At 44.2% G+C, this 20,853-nt stretch overlaps 1 protein-coding gene across 1 annotated transcript; it reads right to left on the bottom strand.

Moving 5' to 3' along the window:
* Positions 1-254: 254 nt before the first annotated feature.
* On the bottom strand, positions 255-14,482 carry LOC115108025 (solute carrier family 40 member 1-like). Its single transcript, XM_029631897.2, has 8 exons — positions 14,179-14,482; positions 13,963-14,030; positions 7,572-7,731; positions 7,151-7,266; positions 5,091-5,217; positions 4,063-4,308; positions 3,197-3,841; positions 255-2,906 (listed from the first exon to the last, which is right to left on the bottom strand). The coding sequence occupies exons 1-8, from the start codon at positions 14,210-14,212 to the stop codon at positions 2,584-2,586; spliced, it is 1,719 nt and encodes a 572-aa protein (XP_029487757.1). The 5' UTR covers positions 14,213-14,482; the 3' UTR covers positions 255-2,583.
* Positions 14,483-20,853: the final 6,371 nt, after the last annotated feature.

Raw genomic sequence — 20,853 nt, 5'->3', positions numbered from 1 at the left:
TCTGATCAGGCCCTACACCCAAACAAGGGCACTGCGTTCATCCACCTCTGGCCTGCTCGCCTCCCTACCACTGAGGAAGTACAGTTCCCGCGCAGCCCAGTCAAAACTGTTCGCTGCTCTGGCCCCCCAATGGTGGAACAAACTCCCTCACGACGCCAGGACAGCGGAGTCAATCACCACCTTCCGGAGACACCTGAAACCCCACCTCTTTCAGGAATACCTAGGATAGGATAAAGTAATCCTTCTCACCCCCTTAAAAGATTTAGATGCACTATTGTAAAGTGGCTGTTCCACTGGATGTCTTAAGGTGAACGCACCAATTTGTAAGTCGCTCTGGATAAGAGCGTCTGCTAAATGACTTAAATGTAAATGTAAGCAATGGACATGATACCAGTTGAAATCTGTCCTTTGGTCTGATGAGTCCAAATCTGAGATTTGTGGTTCCAACCGCCATGTCTTTGTGAGACACAGAGTAGGTGAATGGATGATCTCTGTATGTGTGGTTCCCACTGTGAACCATGGAGGTGTCTGTGATTTATTTAGAATTCAAGGCACACTTAACCTGCATGACTACCACAGCACTCTGTAGCAATATGCCATGCCATCTGGTTTGCACGTAGTGGGACTATCATTGACCCAGAGCACACCTCCAGGCTGTGTAAGGGCTATTTTACCAAGAAGGAGAGTGATGGAGTGCTGCATCAGATGACTTGGCCCCCACAATCACCTGACCTCAACCCAATTGAGATGGTTTGGGATGAGTGAAGGAAGTGCTCATCATATGTGGGAACTCCTTCAAGACTGTTGGAAAAGCATTCCAGGTGAAGCTGGTTGAGAGAATGCCAAGAGTGTGCGAAGCTGTCATCAAGGCAAAGGGTGGCTACTTGAAGAGTCTCAAATATAAAATATATTTTGATTTGTTTATCACTTTTTTGGTTACTACATGATTCCATATGTGTTATTTCATAGCTTTGATGTCTTCACTATTATTCTACAATGTAGAAAATAGTCAAAACCAAGATGAGTAGCTGTGTCGAAACTTTTGACTGGTACTCTGTGTGTGTGTGTGTATACAGAACAAAAATATAAATGCAACATGCAACAATTTCAAAGGCTTTGCTGAGTTACAGTTCATATAAGGAAATCAGTCAATAAAAAAAATGATTAGGCCCTAATCTATTTATGTCACATAACTGAGCAGGGGCACAGCCATGAGTGGGCCTGGGAGGGCATAGGCCCGCATAGGCCCACCCACTTGGGAGCCAGGCCAACCTACTGGGGAGCCAGCCAATCAGAATTAGTTTTTCTACAAAAGGGCTTTATTACAGAGACATACTCATCCGCACCCCACCTCCCCCCTCGGACGATCCCACAAGTGAAGAAGTCGGATGTGGGGGTCCTGGGCTGGTGTGGTTACACGTGGTCTGTGGTTGTGGCGTACTGCCATAATCTCTAAAGCAACGTTGGAGGTGCCTTATGGTAGAGTAATTAACATTAACACAGCTCTGGTGGACATTCCTGCAGTCAGCATGGCAATTGCACACTCCCTCCAAACTTGAGACATCTGTGGCATTGTGTTGTGACAAAACTGCACATTTTAGAGTGGACTTTTATTGTCCCAAGCACAAGGTGCACCTGTGTAATGATCATACTGTTAAATCAGCTTCTTGATATGCCACAACTGTCAGGTGGATGGATTATCTTAGCAAAAGAGAAAGGCTCACTAACAGGGATGAAAACAAATTTGTGCATTTTTGTGCATATGGAAAATGTCTGGGATATTTTTTTCAGGTCATGAAACATGGGACCAACACTTTACATGTTGCGTTTATATTTTTGTTCAGTCTATTTATCTTTCTATCTATCAGTATCTGCACTCCTTGAATAAATAATTTGCATAACCCTTATAACCATGTATTAAAGAGGCTCATCCCAGGCTCATTAAGCAAAATAAGTAAGAACCTGTTTCTCACTGGTAAAACCGGTCATTTAAATCATTGTCAATTACTAAAGCTTAAGTAACTGAGACGTTTCAAATGCTAACGTGAATGGCTATAGTAACAATGAACTACTGAGAAACAAATGTGGAAATGAAAATCCCGCGAGGCTGATGCAGAGCTGTAATGAGATGCAAACACCACTAGAACCACAGAACATACTTAAGTAGTATGTGGCTGTAACCGTAGTAACTGCAAGCAATACCTGCATTTTTCCTCCCTCATTTTCTGTAGCTCTAGCTGCAGCCCCTTGAATAACAAGACAGCTAGATTGAAATATTGGAAGTAGGGAGAAGTGATGTTTATTTTTTTGACACCTCTCTATAAGGCCTCATTCAAGCTGAGCTTTTTGTCTGTGAGGGGTTGCTTCTCTGTGTCTGAGGCTGCACTACTCTTCCCGCTTCCGCAAAACGGCTAATGCTATATCACAATGGCAAAGGACAGCACATGCTAGGGTTAGGTGCTGTGGGGGCTAGACGCAAGCATGTTTAGGTTGATAGCTAGCGGGCAGGAGAAGGAGTGGACAATAGTGTGCACTGCAGGCTGCAGGTAGAGCTATTAGCAGGGACAGCATCTCTTTAATGGGCTACACGGTGGTGGGAAGCGAGGAGGGAGAGTCCGGGAGAGCCTGGGCCTTCTGCTCTGGCGAGCAGCAGAGGAAGAGGCGCCGCCCGAGGCTCTTGAAGGCAAACCTGAAGTACATGATGTGGCCCATGGCCACGAAGGAGACGGAGAGGATGACGAGAAGGCCAAAGGCCTCAGGGTTGGGCGCCAGAATCACCATGATAAAGTGCAACAGGTCCAGGAGGTAGTTCATGGAGTTCTGGACACCATTAATCACCCCCCTCTCCGACTCGATCACATTCTCTTGGATGAGCTGGGTCACGGTTAAGTCAAAGGACCATAGACCTGCAGAGAGGAAAACAGCAGCACAGCAGTCATTTAGAATGGCATTTTTACGACCACATAAAAATGATATAGGAACAGGAAATCACCGCTATGACTGTAATTATCAGCTGATATTGGAATCAAAGGTTGACAATATTGCTCTGTGGAGACATTAACACCGGATCTGGAGCCAACTTCCCTCCAAGTGGTGCCTGCCTTTTATACAACAAAGTTCATACGCCAACTGTTAACACATGACATAGCAGCACTCATCAAGCACTTTTCCCAGTGTGGACTTTTGAGTTACTCACCAATTCTAGCAGCAATAACCCCTGCAAACAGCAGGCTGACTGACAGGTAGGACTGCAGAGGCGGCAGTTCTTCAGCGGGCAGTGCAGTCGTACCGTTGACCAGCAGACCATCGATGTTCAGCATGCTGGCCGGATGGTCGGCCTCTGGTAAGTTGCCGCTGTCTCCGGTCAGGTGGCTGTAGATGTCCTGGAAGGGCGAAATGCTGAGGTCGAAGGGGCTGCCCGGTGCGAAGACGGACGCCACGCACAGAACTAGGCAGGAGAGTTGCACCACACCCGAGATGAAGCCTGTGCGGATTAGGCCACACTTCTTGCGAACCCAGGTGAAGGCCACCGTGCCACAAATGCCTGACACGGCTGAGGCACCCATCAGCAGGCTAAGCACAGAGCCGTTGAGGCCCTGGGTGTAGGCGTAGCCCGTGGTGATGCAGTCAAATCCCAGCACCGTCATGTAGAGGAAGGACAGCGACATGCCTGCGAAGAAGATGGACTGGTTGTAGTAGGCCACCCAGCCGTCGCGGATGGTGCGCAGGGGCTCTGTTATCTGGTAGCAGCAGCTCGTCTTCTTGGGAGAGTCGGCCTCGACGACAGCCATCTCGTTCATGAGCTGGGAGCCCTCTACTGTGCCCTTGCCGTTTTCTAGCTCTACAGACCACAGGAGGAAGAACAGACATACATGAGTGACTGTTTTGGGGCCACAAGACCGTACACAGATAGATCTCATGTTGTATTTCTCTAAGGGAGGGCCAGCCCAACTAACCACCTCAACATCAGATGTATATTTGACAAAAATGATCTTACAACACTTATGTTCATTGACATTAAGACATGTCTGTTAGTGATGTTCATTGAGGGCCAGAACATACCTTTCGGGAAGTTAAGTTGTTTCAGTTCCTGGTCATCCTCTTTTTTGCCAGCCTTCAAGGCCAGTGCCGGGGTTTTCTGGTAGACCTTCCATAGCAGACCATACTCAAGGCACATAGAGCACAGGTTCCAGCCCGCAATAAAGCCGCAACCAATGAAGTTTGAGCCAAAAGACATGATCTGACCCACCAGCATGGGCGCTAGGATGTTGGTCAGCTGGTCGATGATCCGCACTGTGGCGTTCATGTCTATTAAAGAAGAGCATAATTACATTATTGTCCACAGGAAACATAAATTCATATTTTACTTTACCCTGTCTAAGCTTGGGTGGTATACCATATACCAGGGTATTTTTAAATATAGACGGTATGATTTTCAATACTGTGAAAAGTAATCATAACATTTTTGGGGGTTTGGGGCATCCCAAAGGTATGGTGCAGGAACAGTATCTGGATACCGCCCAACCCTAACCCTGACTTAAGTTACACGTTCCCCTGAATTACAATATTTGCTGACAGGAGAAGTTCACGGAGTCAAACATGGCTTCTAATTTGTATCTGCTTTCCTTACAACCTTATCTGAAAGGACTTGATTGACAGATTTAAGTAGAGAAGCTGCTTTAAGTGACTGTGACATGATAGGACACAGCCAAAGTCTTATTTGATGGTTTTTCCACTAATTCATGTCAGGGATTTTTATAGGTTTCCTGAAGGTTATACACTTCAGGTTAATTGACTTCATTGGTGCAGACAAGCAACATGTAGCACACAGCTCTGGTCATTCATGAACTGTTAGTCTTTATGGCGTGTATGGCCACATTCCTTTGAGATCATCTGTGCGGAAGTGTTGCATTTTTACTGTAAAAAAAATCTGATTCATAGCATTAGTGAACCAAGGTGAAATGGACAGTTTTAAAAGAAAAATGAGTGATTTAGCTGTGATTGGGTTCAAAGGTCACGCCACTGCAAGACGATAAAGGTCCGTTCACATGAGCTCTATTGATTTGGGCCAGTTTCCCATGGAGACTCACCTGCCAGCTTGCTGCTGTCCTGTCCAGCCACAACCACCACCCAGTCTCTCTGGATGGTAATTGCCATGGCAGTACTGGCCAAATTAGCAATGTTGGCTATGGAGATGACCAGGATATAGCAGCATGTCTGAAAACCAAGAAAACTATACATTTTTGTTTGCTTTGGTAAAAACAAAACAAAAAAACATGTTTAACGTGTACAAATTTACTTTATACAATGAAAATGTTGGCCTCGACATATCATTTAATCTAGAAACCGCTTACAACCATAATCCAGCGTGAGACTGAAATAAACAGGCCTGCTGTTTGTTTTGTTTTTTGTTGTGTACATTATAATTGCAGCTGTTCTGACCAGGGGAATAGAGATGGACTGGCTCAACTGGCCAGGCAGCATTTCTCTCCCTCACATGACGGCCCTAGAATAACCTGCTGACTACACAGTCGTGAACAAGACACTCAATCTCCTGTTTCACCAGCACCTCCAGAAAACTCACAGCCCCCACTCCCCCTTAAAATCCAAAGGCCCCTTCACAAATGCACGATTTGTCCCACAATACACTGACTACACCACGTGATAGACACTTTGTTCATGATCCTGATAGTGTAGCAGCCAGCAGATTGTAACATTCGCTATTGCAACAGTCTTCTTCTATCGACCATAAAAACAAGGCACAGTTTTTCTTCCGTGGGACAAAGTCTCGCTGTGGAATATAAATGAAATTCGCTCATTTGGGTCTACATATTTCACCAAAAGAAAGAGCCTCTACAAGAAGCCAAACATGTTTCCCGGCAAATCCTTGCATAATCTTAATAATCAAAAGATTTTTCCTTGATTTGATTTAGCAACTCGTGCAGGACACTAGCCTGCCTGTGTGGGTGGGGGGGGGACTATGGATCTGTCTCTATAGTAATCAACGGATATTCCTAACTTTGAACAAGCATATCTCCTGTCCCGTTTGAGCAACAGTCATGACATTCTGTGCATATATGCATCTCCTAATGAGCAACACATTTCCCATAAGGACCTATAAGCTGAGCCCATTACATTTCCCGCAAATGGAGTCTTTTTGTCCCCCACCAAACTTTGAACAACTTCTGAAAAGTCTGCGTACATATTTTTTTTAAATTGAGATTTACAAATTTGGAGCATGACATACATACGGATGTTTCCCGTTATAAATCTGACAGGTCGTACAACGGTGTGCGAATGAATGCTACAGCCCACACTTCTATGCAAAAGACAAATTGTTGTTACATTTTTTATTTATCAATAGATTAGTGGCCAAGTGCCTTGGTGTAGGCTCTGAGATTAAACCGTACAATGATGTCGCGCTCCTAATGCTCACCAACACTGTAGCCTACCTAAACTGTCATATATTTTATATAAGCTACTGGTCTATTTACTCTGTTGGCAGAATGTACATTTTTTAATATTTTTTATAAAAGGACTGTCAGTTTCTATAGAAAACAATTTGTACATACATGCATCTCCTCATGAGAAACAAGTCTCCCATAAGGCTCTTTAAGCTCTGCCCATTCACAAAAAGGTGAACATTTTTAAAGGGTGTGTAGACTATATATATAGGCACTGTAATTCCATACAGATACAGTTGACAATTAAAAGAAAACTATTTTGGTATTTATTTCATTAGTCCATTGTTGATAGAGTCCCAAAATGCTTTACATGTCAGCAATCAAGTTTTCAAGAGATACAACTTATACAGAAATACAGCCAGTTTGATGTTGACCATGTTTTTTCCCCTCTTTCGCATTAATCCACCTAACGTAAATTTGAATAATATGACTAATTGGCCCAAGGAGGGGGCGCTGCATTATTCATGGGGGACGACATGTTTACTGTTACCTTGTTCAATGTGTAGGCTAGGCTACTGTCCAGAAGCTCAAATGATATGTAAAGGTTGTTGAAATGACACAATGGATTTCACATCATAGTAGACTTAGGATATAACGTTGTACTTGTCAAACGGGTAAATGCTTTCGCTGCAAATGACCACTTAAGGATCATGACCGTATGAAAAGTCTAGGAAATGAAATCTTACCAGAATCCATCCATTGTATAACTCTGCAATCTGTTCTTTGAACTGGAAAACCACCATCAAGAGGATCCCACATAGTATGACAGAAAAATTCTGGACAACCAGCGAAGTCTGGGCCACTATAAATGAGAGGATAAGCATTAGAGACATAGGGTTGGTGGTCATAAACAGTTTATTTATGTCTGAGTAAATCACTCAATTGGAGATTTCCCTCAAGACACAATGGGTTTTTCGAATGGTCTCGAATAGAGAATTATGCCAATTTCCATCTAAATTAACACATTCCCCAAACATTCTAATCCCAAACATTTAAAATGAATGATCAAGTAATGTTTTGACTATGTATATTGTTCATTCCTGTTCAATGTATTCAGTTCTGTTCAGAAACACTAACTTTAGACTTGGTCTAATTATGGCTGCATACCTTTGAGTCTTGGGTTTTTGTCAACCCAGTCACCGATAATGGCTCCAAGGAGCAGCACTGACCCTGCCACCACCAGTCCGTACACAGCCGTGAGCAGGAGGCTGTTGCCATACAGCCCCACCAGAAATACGGCTACAGCGAAGTTCCACATACGATCGCCCTACAAAGACATGCATGTTAACTTTTGTTGTTTCAGCCAGCTGTTAAAATGCACTGCACACTAGGCTATAGCCAATGAATGATGCTTGCAGAAACATGATCCTTGTCTACTACTAAACAGGGCCGACCCCAGAATGAATCAGTTGGATGGACATTTGATTTCAGTAGGGGGCGCATTTATAACATTTATTTGTATTTTTATAGTAAATACATGTAATTTAATTGTAAAACGATATTACATTTTAAATGTGGCAAGAACACTTTTTTAAAATGACTTCATAATTTCACAATCAGAGTTTGTATTGACAGGTGTAGCCTATTGAATATCATTGTAGAATAGGCCTATGCATAAAATGCATCCTCCAATTGCAACGTCTGCCTATGCCCACACATATTATCTCAAGAAAATGTTTATATTTTTAATACCCTCAAACACCAAGTTAGGCATAGCCTACCTAACTTTAAAATAGGCCGTCATCAGTCATCACTGTCAATTGCGAAGGGTAATTCTTCACGTTTTACCGGTGAAATGTCCAAACTGCATGCCAATCACTTCAGTTTCATGGGAATATGCATTTAGATCTTCTTGAATGACTGTTTTGTGAGCGAATGAAAGCAGATGGTGTTAACAAAATGTTAGCCTCTCTTGTAGGCCTTCCTCTGTATCTGCTAAAGCCACTTTCTGTCACTCTAAATGTCAAGCTTCTACCGCTAACCCTAGGAAACTCTTTTCCAACTTCTCCTCCCTCCTTAATCCTCCACCCCTCCCCCTCATTCCTTCCTCTCTGCGGACAACTTTATCAACCACTTTGAAAAGTAGGTTGACGACATCCAGGCCTCATTCACTCAGCCTATTGTTTCCACTGGTCCCACTGGCACAGAACTATCGCACGCCTTGACCGCTTAAAAAACGACAGACTGGTATCCCTTCTTTCTTTTCTTTCCAAAACACTTGAGTTTGCTGTCTCTGATCAACTCTCTCGCTATCTCTCTCTCTCAGAACAATCTTCTTGACCCTAACCAGTTAGGCTTCGAGACGGGTCACTCGGCCGAGACTGCTCTTCTCTGTGTCACAGAGGCTCTCCGCACTGCCAAAGCTGACTCTCACTCCTCTGTTCTCATCCTCCTAGATGTAGCCGCTGCCTTCGACACTGTGAACCATTAGTTCCTCCTCTCCACTCTCTCAGGGCTGGGCGTCCCAGGCTCTGCACACTCTTGGATTGCATCCTACTTGGCAGGCCAGTCCTACCAGGTGACGTGGAGAGGATCTGTTTCTGTACTAGGCTTGGGCAGTATGCTGTGTACTGGAGTATTTGTAAATAGCCACGGGAAGATTTTTCAATACCTGCAGATCGCATTCTTCATTTCACCTGTCACATTATTTTACATTATGAAGCTTACTGTAGTTCCCCAGAACAGTTGAGCCAGTCACGTGTTTGCACAGCGGGTGAAAGAAGGCAGCAGGTGTGTCCAGCGGTGTATTGACAGGGGTTGCATTTTATAAGGAAAGTCAACAGTGTTATTTATCCTTCAATAGAGATGACGTGCAACTATAGATTTCCTTCACAGAATATACCTTGGTGCAATGCATTCGGCAGAAAATCGCTTCATTTTCTGAAGTGCAACGCTATTTGGATGGCAGCCACAGGTAAATTAGTTTACAAAGAATAAGCAAGGTTTTTTTTGCAAAACAAAATTCATGGCCATCATATTTCTAATGTTCATCATAGAACGAATGTAGCCAGCTACATTTCCTAAAGTTTTGCGGAAGGTTAATCTTGCATTTTATTGGAGAAAAGTTGCCTGGCTACACTGAGAAAAGAATGCTTGTTCGTTAATTCTCATCCAAGCGGAGAAGTGCAACTGAAGCACAAAATGAGTCGGATGCCAAAATTACAATAGGAAGCATTTTACATCTGCATTTACAAAACGCAGCAAGATATTTCTTATGTGTTTTATCTTTTTTCCTCCTTGAAAAACGTAGAATTCTTCGTTAACCCGATTCGTAAATTTAACTTCCTAGTTAATCTAAGTAAGTATCTGAATTAATAAGTTGACAGGGCATCATGTTGTGTTATCTTTCTGCCGTGTTTAAAAAGTCAAAGCCCTTTGGATTAGTTATTTGTACAGCTGCCACTATCTTGATTTCCTTGTTTATTTTCTCCGTTCTCGACCTGTCTTCTCCTCCTCCCTGTTCTCCAAGCAGAGCAGGCAGGCCATTGCCCTAGTGACTCCAGCTCCACACAGACACAGCGTGTAGCCTACACATGCTGCTCCCGAGCCAGTACTGTTCTTCCTTCAGACAAGCATGTGTCAATACTTTGTTTATTTACACAATGTCTATCATTCGCATTTGCTTGGAAATGTCCAAACTCACCAAAAATGACATTTGGCTGTATAAATGTATAACTTTATGAGCTGGATTGCCTGTCTCTGCAATTTGTTAATTTTTGTTTGCGCTTGTTAGCATATTTCGCTAGCAGCCTCCATGGAAATGTGCCTGACTTGTGCTAATTTTGTAAGCATTTTGGCAATAGACACCCAATGGGCTTTTTTTGGCGCCCCATTGTCTACTAAGCTGGTAATACCCTATATCCCGGTATGAGAGAAGGAAGGTATGACGATATGAAAATCTAGATACCGCCCAACCCTAGTTTGCATCACGTGGTCTCACTACTGGTGTCCCCCTGGGCTCGGTTCTAGGCCCTCTCCTCTTCCCCTATACACCAAGTCACTCGGCTCCATCATATCCTCACATTGTCTCTGCTATCATTGCTATGCGGATGGCATTCAATTACTTTTCTCCTTCGCCCCCTTCCGACACCCAGGTAGCGACAGATATCTCAGCTTGGATGTCGGCGCACCACCTCAAGCTCAACCTCGACAAGGGAAAGGACTGCCCGCTCCAAGAACAATCCATCAACTCGACAGTGTCCCCTCCCAGAGCGCAAAGAACCTTGGCGTGACCCTGGACAACACCCTGTCATTCTCTGCAAACATCAAAGTAGTGACTCACTCCTGCAGGTCCATGCTCTACAACATCAGTAGAGTACGACCCTACCTCACACAGAAAGAGGCACAGATCCTAATCCAGACACTTGTCATCTCCCGTCTGGACTAGTGCACCTCGCCTGTGGCTGGGCTCCCTCTGCTTGTGCCATCAAACACCTGCAATTTATCAGAACGCTGCAGCCCGCCTGGTGTTCAACCTTCCCAAGTTCTCCCATGTCACCCCGCTCCTCCGCACACTCCAATGGCTTCCAGTCGAAACTCGCATCCACTACAAGACCATGGTACTTGTCTACCGAGCAGCAAGAGCAACTGCTATGCTCAAACCCTACACCCCAACCTGAACACTCAGTTCTGCCACTTCAGGTCTCTTGGCCCTCCCATCCCTACAGGAGGAAGCTCCTGCTCAGCCCAGTCAAAGCTCTTCTCTGTCCTGGCACCCCAATGGTGGAACCAGCTTCCCCCTAAAGCTAGGACAGTAGAGTCCCTGCCCATCTTCTGAACCCATCTGAAACCCTACCTCTTCAAAGAGTACATTAAATAATCCCACAGCACCCCCACCTCGCACCTCCCACCCCCTTTTGTGAACTATCACGTGCACTTGACTATTTTCCCCCTACTAGCACTGAATTTGTTGATAGCTACTTTATTGAGGAAAAATGTACTTCCTTTGACTGAGATATATGGTAGTCCCACCTAGCTATCTTAAGATAAATGCACTAACTCTATGTCGTTCTGGATAAGAGGGTCTGCTAAATGACTAAAATGTCAAATGTAGGATTATTTTGTTTCTATCAAAGCATATATTTAATGCCTAGTGAGGCGCGGTGCGCTGATGAGTTTTGGCCGAATGAGGGGGAAAAAATGTACTATTCAGCTTCGGATAAGAAATGACGAGGGATGTGTTTTTGGTTGTAACATATTGCCCTACTAGGTTACAGTATATGCTATTATATTTAGTTCTGTTATGTAAAATACTAATTCATCATGTGATCTTGCGAGACATTGACTCAGCTTTGATCTAGCTTTACTAAGCACACACCAATGTGAGAAGTAAAAGTCTTCCATTTGTAATAATAATAATAAAAATGATAATAATACGTGATGAGTTGGACTACTACTTATTTTAAGCAATTTGAGTGTGCGTCAAATCATGGTGCTGAAAGGACAGCACCATAACCAAGTGGTCCCATATCCTTTTGGATATGCGCAAGAGTGGGTCCGTGGAGTTTTATGAACATCAAGGCAGGCGCTGTGAATTTGGATCCTAGATTTCATCGGTGGATCAGTTTGTCTGCATATGCATTAGAGGTAGTACGTTTCTGTAAACTCAGCACACAGACAGCAGGGTGAGTTCAAGTGCGTCATACACGAGCCCAAACTGTTTTGAGGACAGACGGTTTAGCAACCCCTGGTAGTTTTTTTGTTGTCTGTGGCTGTTTTTGTTACAGCTCGAAGTGGTCAAGTTTTCATGGAATTATTTTGGTAATTATACTGAACAGAACATGTAAAGTGTTGGTCCCATGTATCATGAGCTGAAATAAAAGATCCCATAATTTTCCATACACAATTTTTTTTTCTCTCAAATGTTGAGCACAAATTTGTTTACATCCATGTTAGTGAACATTTCTCATTTGCCAAGATAATCCATCCACCTGACAGGTGTGGCATATCAAGAAACTGATTAAACAGCATGATCATGACACTGGTGCACCTTAAAAGGCCACTAAAATGTGCAGTTTTGTTACACAACACAATGCCACAGATGTCCCAAGTTGAGGGAGCGTGCAATTGGCATGCTGACTGCAGGAATGTCCACCAGAGCTACTGCCAGAGAAATTTACGTGCATTTCTCTACCATATGCCGCCTCCAACATCATTTTAGAGAATTTAGTAGTACGCCCAACCGGCCTCGACCACAAACCACATGTAACCATGCCAGCTTAGGACCTCCACATCTGGCTTCTTCACCTGCGGGATCGGTTGAGATCAACCACCTAGACACCCAATGAAACTGAGGAGTATTTCTGTCTGTAATAAAGCCCTTTTGTGGGGGAAAAACACACTCTGAATGGCTGGGCCTGGCTCCTGAGTCATATGAAATCCATAGAATAGGGCCTAATGAATTTATTTAAATTGACTGATTTCATTATATGAACTATAACTCAGTAACATCATTTTAATTGTTGCGTTTATATTTTTGTTCAGTGTAAATTTAATATATTTAGAATGTATCTGAATTAATTCTCCAGAAGTATTTTTACCAGCTCCGTGTATTCTCAAATTGATTAAAAAATTGATTAAAATTTGAGGGACCACGGCTGCCCTGCTCCCCGCGCAAAGGCAGCATTACATCCCTGTTCAATTCGCAAGTGGCTGAAACTGTCACCGAAAAAAGCATCCGAGCGAGTGAAACAGCTCCCCTCTGTGTAACCTATGTGTAGCCAATGTATCTGATGCTGTCTGGACAAAAATAAGTATGACAGCCATACTCTTTTTGTCCAGAAAGCATCAGATACCAAGCTGTTCTCAGAGCATTTCGTATTATTTTGTACGTAAATCCAAGACACTCCATTTAGTAAGATATGTTACGTTTCGTATGGGATGTATTTACATGTACTATGTTGTGTCTAGTCTATCAAACCAGGCTGGGGTTACACATACTGAGACAGATGAGCCCTGTTTCGTTCGCTCAGATGCGTCTTTGTGTCGGCGCGCATCTTCTCAAATAAATTATGAATATTTAATGTTTTATCTAGACGGACAAGGAGGTACGGTAGGGCCCCCTAAACTCGCCCATCATGCCGACCTTGCTACTGAGCATAAAGTGATCATACCCTTTATAAATTAATAACGGTCTACTGCCAAGGACTGTTACAAAAAAATAAACATTACCTAAAGAATCGCATACACCTCATTTACAAATACCATAACAGAATAACTATTGTATACATAGAATATTACACACTATATCGAACCATCCATGGGTCCACCGATCAACCATTTTTCAATCAACAATTTTTGTCAAACCAGACTAAGCGCGCGCAAGACGCGCTCCACTGGATGAGAAATAGCCTATAGCGCCTTCAATTGTGTACCTATTCTTAAACATAAAAAGGCTAAAACATTTAGTCAAATGGCCCTCCACCATGAGCAATAAGGTGATGGCCTACCTACTCCTTATTTTACTTTAAATGGTTTCTCTTGGCTTCGTTTCACTTACCCATGTTGAGAGGCCATGTCCCAGGTAAATAAGGAACTTTGGTGATGTGAAGAACTCTTGGACCGATTCTGCAAGGAAAATAATGTTTACGATTCGTTGTTATTGATATCATATGGCCACCTGTGTGGTCAATAGATCGGCAACCATAATGTATTAATCAAATATGCCATTTAAATGAGTCCTTGTAAAATAACTGAAAACGTAAAATTGACCTACCACAGCAACGTTTCTTAGATCCAGCGTTATCCATTGTAATACTTTTCCGGAAATAATTAACGTTTGCCCAATATGTATTTATCTTCGTAACGCAAGGCTATCGATGGGAGACACTGTGCATTAAAATTTCGGTAAACGCACGCCAAAGCTCCCCTTTCTCCTTTCCAAACTTAGCTATCACTGTAGCTGAAGTTGGAAACAAATATCTTAGCCGAAAATCCTTTTTTAGTTCAAATGCAAAACAATAAAATCTCCCGAACAGCTCTAGCAACCTTCTCTCGTCTTTTCTGCACTGCCAACAGCGTTTATGTCACTGGTCAATATACAGTAGCCCGAAGGAATACGTCACAGTCACATGACTCGAGCCTCACAGCATATACAGATGCATTCAAAACAAACAAAACAAACAAAACAAAGTTCTTGTGGCGAACTATTATTTACGATGCATTGTTGCAATAGATCTGACATTATCCGTGGTTTTGGTGGTTGTTAGAATGTTATTCATTCTATAATAACTGCTTATATCGGGAGGGAGGGGGGATAGGGGGGTAGTTAGTAACTATGTTCAGTACCAGTCAAAAGTATGGACACACCTACTCATATATATATATAAGTAGGTGTATATATATATACCACAGGAGGTTGGTGGCACCTTTATTGGGGAGGACTGGCTGTTGGTAATGAGTGGATACGTGGAAGTTTGGCAAATACATGAAACACATGGTGTCCATGAGTTTGATGCCATTCCATTTAACACATATGGAATCATGTAGTAACCAAAAACGTGATAAACAAATCAAAATACATTTCAAAGTAGCCCCCCATTGTCTTGACAGCTTTGCACACTCTTGGCAATCTCTCAACCAGCTTCAGGAGAAATGTTTTTCCAACAGTCTTGAAGGAGCTCCCACATATGCTGAGCAATTGTTGGCTGCTTTTCCTTCCCTCTGCGGTCCAACTCATCCTAAACCATCTCAATTGGGTTGAGGTCGGGGGGATTGTGGATGCCAGGTCATCTGATGCAGCACCATCACTCTCCTTCTTGGTCAAATAACCCTTACACAGCCTGAAGGTGTGTTTTGGGTCATTGTCCTGTTTAAAAACAATTAATAGTCCCACTAAACGCAAACCAGATGGGATGCTGTGGTAGCCATGCTGGTTAAGTGTGCCGTGAATTCTAAATAAATCACTGATAGTGTCACCAGCAAACCACCCCCACTACATCACACCTCCTCCTCCATGCTTCACGGTGGGAACCACACATGCTGAGATCATCTGTTCACCTACTGTGCATCTCATAAAGACACGGAAGTTGGAACAATTTGGACTCGCCACCCCAAAGGACAGATTTCCACTGGTCTAATGTCTAATTGCTTGTGTTTCTTGGCCCAAGCAAGTCTTTTATTCTTATTAGTGTCATTTAGTAGTGTTTTCTTTGTAGCAATTCGATCATGAAGGCCTGATTCATGCAGTCTCCTCTGAACAGTTGATGTTGAGATGTGTCTGTTACTTGAACTCTGTTAAGCATTTATTTAGGCTGCAATCTGAGGTGCAGTTAACTCTAATGAACTTGTCTTCTGCAGCAAAGGTAACTCTGGGTCTTCCTTTCCTGTGGCAGTCCTCACGAGAGCCAGTTTCATCATAGATCTTTATGATTGTTGCGACTGCACTTAACATTTTCCAAATTGACTGACCTTTGTGTCTTAAAGTAATGATGGACTGTTGTTTCTCGTATTTGAGCAGTTCTTGCCATATTATGGACCTGGTCTTTTACCAAATAGGGCTATCTTCTGTATACTACCCCTACCTTGTCCCAATACAACTGATTGGCTCAAACGCATTAAGAAGGACATAAATTCCACAAATTAACTTTTTATTTCAATTTAAAGTTTAAAGTTTTCTTGTTTTTCAATCAACCAACAAAACACATTCCACATTCACAGATGTGACAGGAAAATCTGGGCCGAGGGTATGTTGACCTCTTCCTCTTGCTCCAGGAAGAGCGGGGGCAGATAACTCACGGAGCACTCGAAGGGCGAGAGCCCAGTGGCCAAGCAGGGAAGGGTGTTCCGGACATACTCCACCCATACGATTTGCTGGCTCCGGGTGGTGTGATTGGCTGACACAAAGCACCAAAGCGTCGGCTCCAGGTCCTGATTGGCTCGCTCCGACTGGCCATTGGATTGAGGATGAAACCCAGAGGACAGGCTGGCCAATGACCCAATGAGTGTGCAGAACGCCTTCCAGAACCGGGACGAGAACTGAGGACCACGATCAGAGACCATGTCCACCAGATGTCCATGGATCCAGAAGACGTGCTGCACCATCAGTTAGGCCGTCTCCTTGGCAGAAGGTAGCTTGGGGAGGGGATTGAAATGGGCGGTTTGGAAAACCTGTCCACCAACTTGAGGATAGTTGTGTTGCCATCAGACGAAGGGAGACCAGTGACGAAGTCCAGGGATATATGTGACCAGGGATGGTGAGGGACAGGAAGAGGTTGAATGAGGCCAGCCAGAGCTTGAAGAGGATTCTTGTTCTGAGTACTGTCAGTAGTTGCAGCGATGAACGCATCAGGGACCACCGTGGGGCACCAAAAGTGTTGTCGCACAATGGCCAGGGTCCGATGGGAGCCAGGGTGGCAGGTAAGCCTGGAGGAATGAGCCCATTCCAGGACCGGGTAGCGGGCAGCCAGACACGAGGTAGGATGGATGGTCTCAGGGTACAAGGGTGTAGAGGCGGGGCTAAAATGACGTGAAAGCGCATCCGGCTTAACATTCTTATACCCCGGGCGGTAGAAGATGGGGGAAGTTGAACCAGGTGAACAACAGGGCCCATTGAACTTGCCTGGAGTTGAGACGCTTGGCGGTGTGAAGATATTCCAGGTTCTTGTGGTCCGTCCACACTATGAATGGAAGTTCCACCCCATCTAACCATTGTCTCCACTCCTCCAATGGCATCTTCACTGCGAGTAGTTCTCGATTCCCCACATCATAATTCCTCTCCGTGGCATTAAGACGATGGGAGAAGAAGGCGCAAGGATGCAGCTTAAGGTCCAGGACAGAACGCTGGGACAGCATGGCCCCCATTCCGACATCCACCACATCTACCTCCACAACGAACTGACGGGATGGATCCGGATGGATCAAAATGGGAGCTGTGGTGAAGCAGTGCTTAAGGTCCAGGAATTCTCAGTCAGCCAAGGTGCTGTAATCCCGGATAAAACGGCAATAGAAATTGGCAAATCCTAAGAAGCGTTGCAGCTGCACTCTGGATGTGGGTTGGGGCCAATCCACCACCGCTCTCACCTTTCCGGGATCCATCGGCACATTCCCAGCAGTGATGATGTATCCAAGGAAGGAGATGGTGGAGCGATGGAATTCACATTTTTCGGCTTTGACAAAAAGCTGGTTCTCCAGGAGATGCTGGAGGACCTGTTGGACGTGGAGAACGTATTCTTGAGCCGAACGGGAAAAGACAAGGATGTCGTCGAGGTAGATGAACATGAGCCAGTTCAACATGTTGCAGAGAATGTCAACCAAGGTCTGGAACACAGCAGGAGCATTGGTCAGACTGAATGGCATCACCAGGTACTCATAGTGTCCACTAGCAGTGTTGAAGGCTGTCTTCCACTCACCACCTTCCTGTATCCGAACCAGATGGTAGGCGTAAACATGCATTATATGTACTGTAAATTATTGATGAACTATTGTATGTGAAAATACTTCAAGAAGTTGAGTTTTGAGTTTTGGAAAATGTTGGGCTGGTCAGTATATACATACTCAGTATGCATAAATGTATACCTACTCAGGCTTTTTCTGTGACAATAGTTCCTTGTACTGTATCTCTTTTTTTTAACCTTTTTTAAAATCTTTTACCTCGACCTGGGCAGGAGCTCACCGGAGCTGAGTAATATAGAATATTAGCTCAAATGTATTTTCGAGCTCCTGCACTCAAATACAAACAGTACTGGCATTCAAAATGAGTAACGGCACCTATTTCAGTCCAAGTCAAGCACTGTGTATTTGTGACAACCATAAAAAACAACGTGTGGCTGTCACCCAATATTCTGTACCTTTTGCAACACTGGCTATAAGTACGATGTGAACTTCATTGTATACGGTCCAAAAGTCCATATGCTTTGTTCATAAAGTTTCCACAAAATATTTTTGGATCACCCTACATCATTTGAATTTATGGGTTTTATGTCGCCGTGCCTGATTAGAAATACATAGTAATTTGTGACACATTTCTGGGTGGACTGTTTCGGCATTCAACAACGCTTCACTCTTACTTTCCCAAACTCTTGGCAAGACAGCAACAACGGAGTTGGCAAAAGCTATATTGTAATATCACCGACATACAATCTCCAAAAGTTCTGAATAATCCTATAGTTTGGTCAAGACGTCACAGACACCGATGTCTTGCTTCTGGACAAGCTAAACACCTTCTTCACCCATGTTGGGGATAAATCAGTGCCACCGACGTGGCCCACTACCAAAGACTGTGAGCTCTCCTTCTCCGTGGCCGACGTGAGTAAGACATTTAAATGGGTTAACCCTCGCAAGGCTGCCGGCCCAGACAGCATCCCTAGCCAAGTCCTCAAAGCTTGCGCAGACCAGCTGGCTGTAGTGTTTACAGACATATTCAATCTTCCCAGTCTGCTACCCCTACTTGCTTCAAGATATCCACCATTGTTCCTGTAACCAAGAAAGCAAAGATAACTGAACTAAATGACTATCGCCCCATAGCACTCACTTCTGTCATCATGAAGTGCTTTAAGAGGCTAGTTAAGGATTATATCACCCCTACCTTAACTGACACCCTAGACCCACTTCAATTTGCTTACCGCCCCAATAGATCCACAGACGATGCAATCGCCATCGCACTGCCCTATCCCACCTGGACAAGAGGCATACATACCTATGTAAGAATGCTGTTCATTGACTATAGCTCAGCATTCAACACCATAGTACCCTCCAAGCACATAATTCATCTTGGGGCCCTGGGTCTGAACCCCGCCCTGTGCAACTGGGTCCTGGACTTCCTGACAGGCCACCCCCAGGTGGTGAAGGTAGGAAACAACACCTTCACTTTGCTGATCCTCAACACTGGGGCCCCACAAGGGTGCGTGCTCAGCACCCTCCTGTACTCCCTGTTCACCCATGACTGTGTGGCCACGCACGCCTCCATCGACAAGACCACAGTGGAGCAGGTGGAAAGCTAAGTTCCTCTGCATACACATCACTGACGATCTGAAATGGTCCACCCACACATACCGTATGGTAAAGAAGGTGCAACAGCACCTCTTCAACCTCAGGACGCTGAAGAAATTTGGCTTGGCACCTAGAACCCTCACAAACTTTAACAGATGCACAATTGAGAGCATCCTGTCAGGCTGTATCACCACCTGGTACGGCAACTGTGCCGCCTGCAACCGCAGGGCTCTCCAGAGGGTGGTGCTGTCTGCCCAACGCATCACCGGGTACAAACCACCTGCCCTCCAGGACACCTACAGCACCCGATGTCACAGGAAGGCCAAAAAGATCATCAAGGACAACAACCACCCGAGCCACCACCTGTTCACCCCATTATCATCCAGAAGATGAGGTCAGTACAGGTGCATCAAAGCTGGGACAAAGAAACTGGAAAACAATTTCTATCTCAAGGCCATCAGACTGTTCAATAGCCATCACTAACGTAACCCTGCACCTTAGAGGCTGCTGCCCTATGTGCATAGACTTTAAATCACTCGCTACTTTAATAATGGAACACAAGTCACTTGTAATAATGTTTACATATTTTTGCTGTACTCATCTAATATGTATATACTGTATTCTAGTATACTCTATTTTAGTCTATGCCACTTCGACATTGCTCATCGTAATATTTATATATTCCTTAATAATTACGTTAATTTACTTTTAGGTTTGTGTGTATTGTTGTGAATTGTTATATATTACTGCACTGATGGAGCTATATACACAAGCATTTCGCTACACCCGCATAACATCTACTAAACATTTGTATGTGACCAATACCATTTGATTTGATATGATTTGTATTGTTGTTTTTGTGTGACAATATATTGCCACAAAGATATTTGGAAAAATAACGGCTGTTTTATTGTCCCTAATAAGATCCCGATATATTGTCAATGAAGAAGTGGAATTATTATTTTTAGCATTTTGAATTTTACCCCATTTTCGTGGTATCCAATTGTTTTTAGTAGCTACTATCTTGTCTCATCACTACAACTCCCGTACGGGCTCGGGAGAGACGAAGGTTGAAAGTCATGCGTCCTCCGATACACAACCCAACCAAGCCGCACTGCTTCTTAACACAGCGCCATCCAACCCGGAAGCCAGCCGCACCAATGTGTCGGAGGAAACACCGTGCACCAGGCAACCTTGGTTAGCACACGCACTGCACCCGGCCCGCCACAGGAGTCGCTGGTGCATGATAAGACAAGGATTTCCCTACCGGCCAAACCCTCCCTAACCCGGACGACGCTAGGCCAATTGTGCATCGCCCCACGGACCTCCCGGTCGCGGCTGGTTACGACAGAGCCTGGGTGTGAACCCCTCTGGTGGCACAGCTGGCGCTGAAGTACAGCACCCTTAACCACTGCGCCACCCGGGAGGCCCTGAGTGGAAAATTTGCTGTGTGAGTTTTTAT

Source organism: Oncorhynchus nerka, linkage group LG3 (assembly GCF_034236695.1).
Source record: "Oncorhynchus nerka isolate Pitt River linkage group LG3, Oner_Uvic_2.0, whole genome shotgun sequence".
NCBI lineage: Eukaryota > Metazoa > Chordata > Actinopteri > Salmoniformes > Salmonidae > Oncorhynchus > Oncorhynchus nerka.
This window is presented reverse-complemented; position numbering and strand designations above follow the sequence as displayed.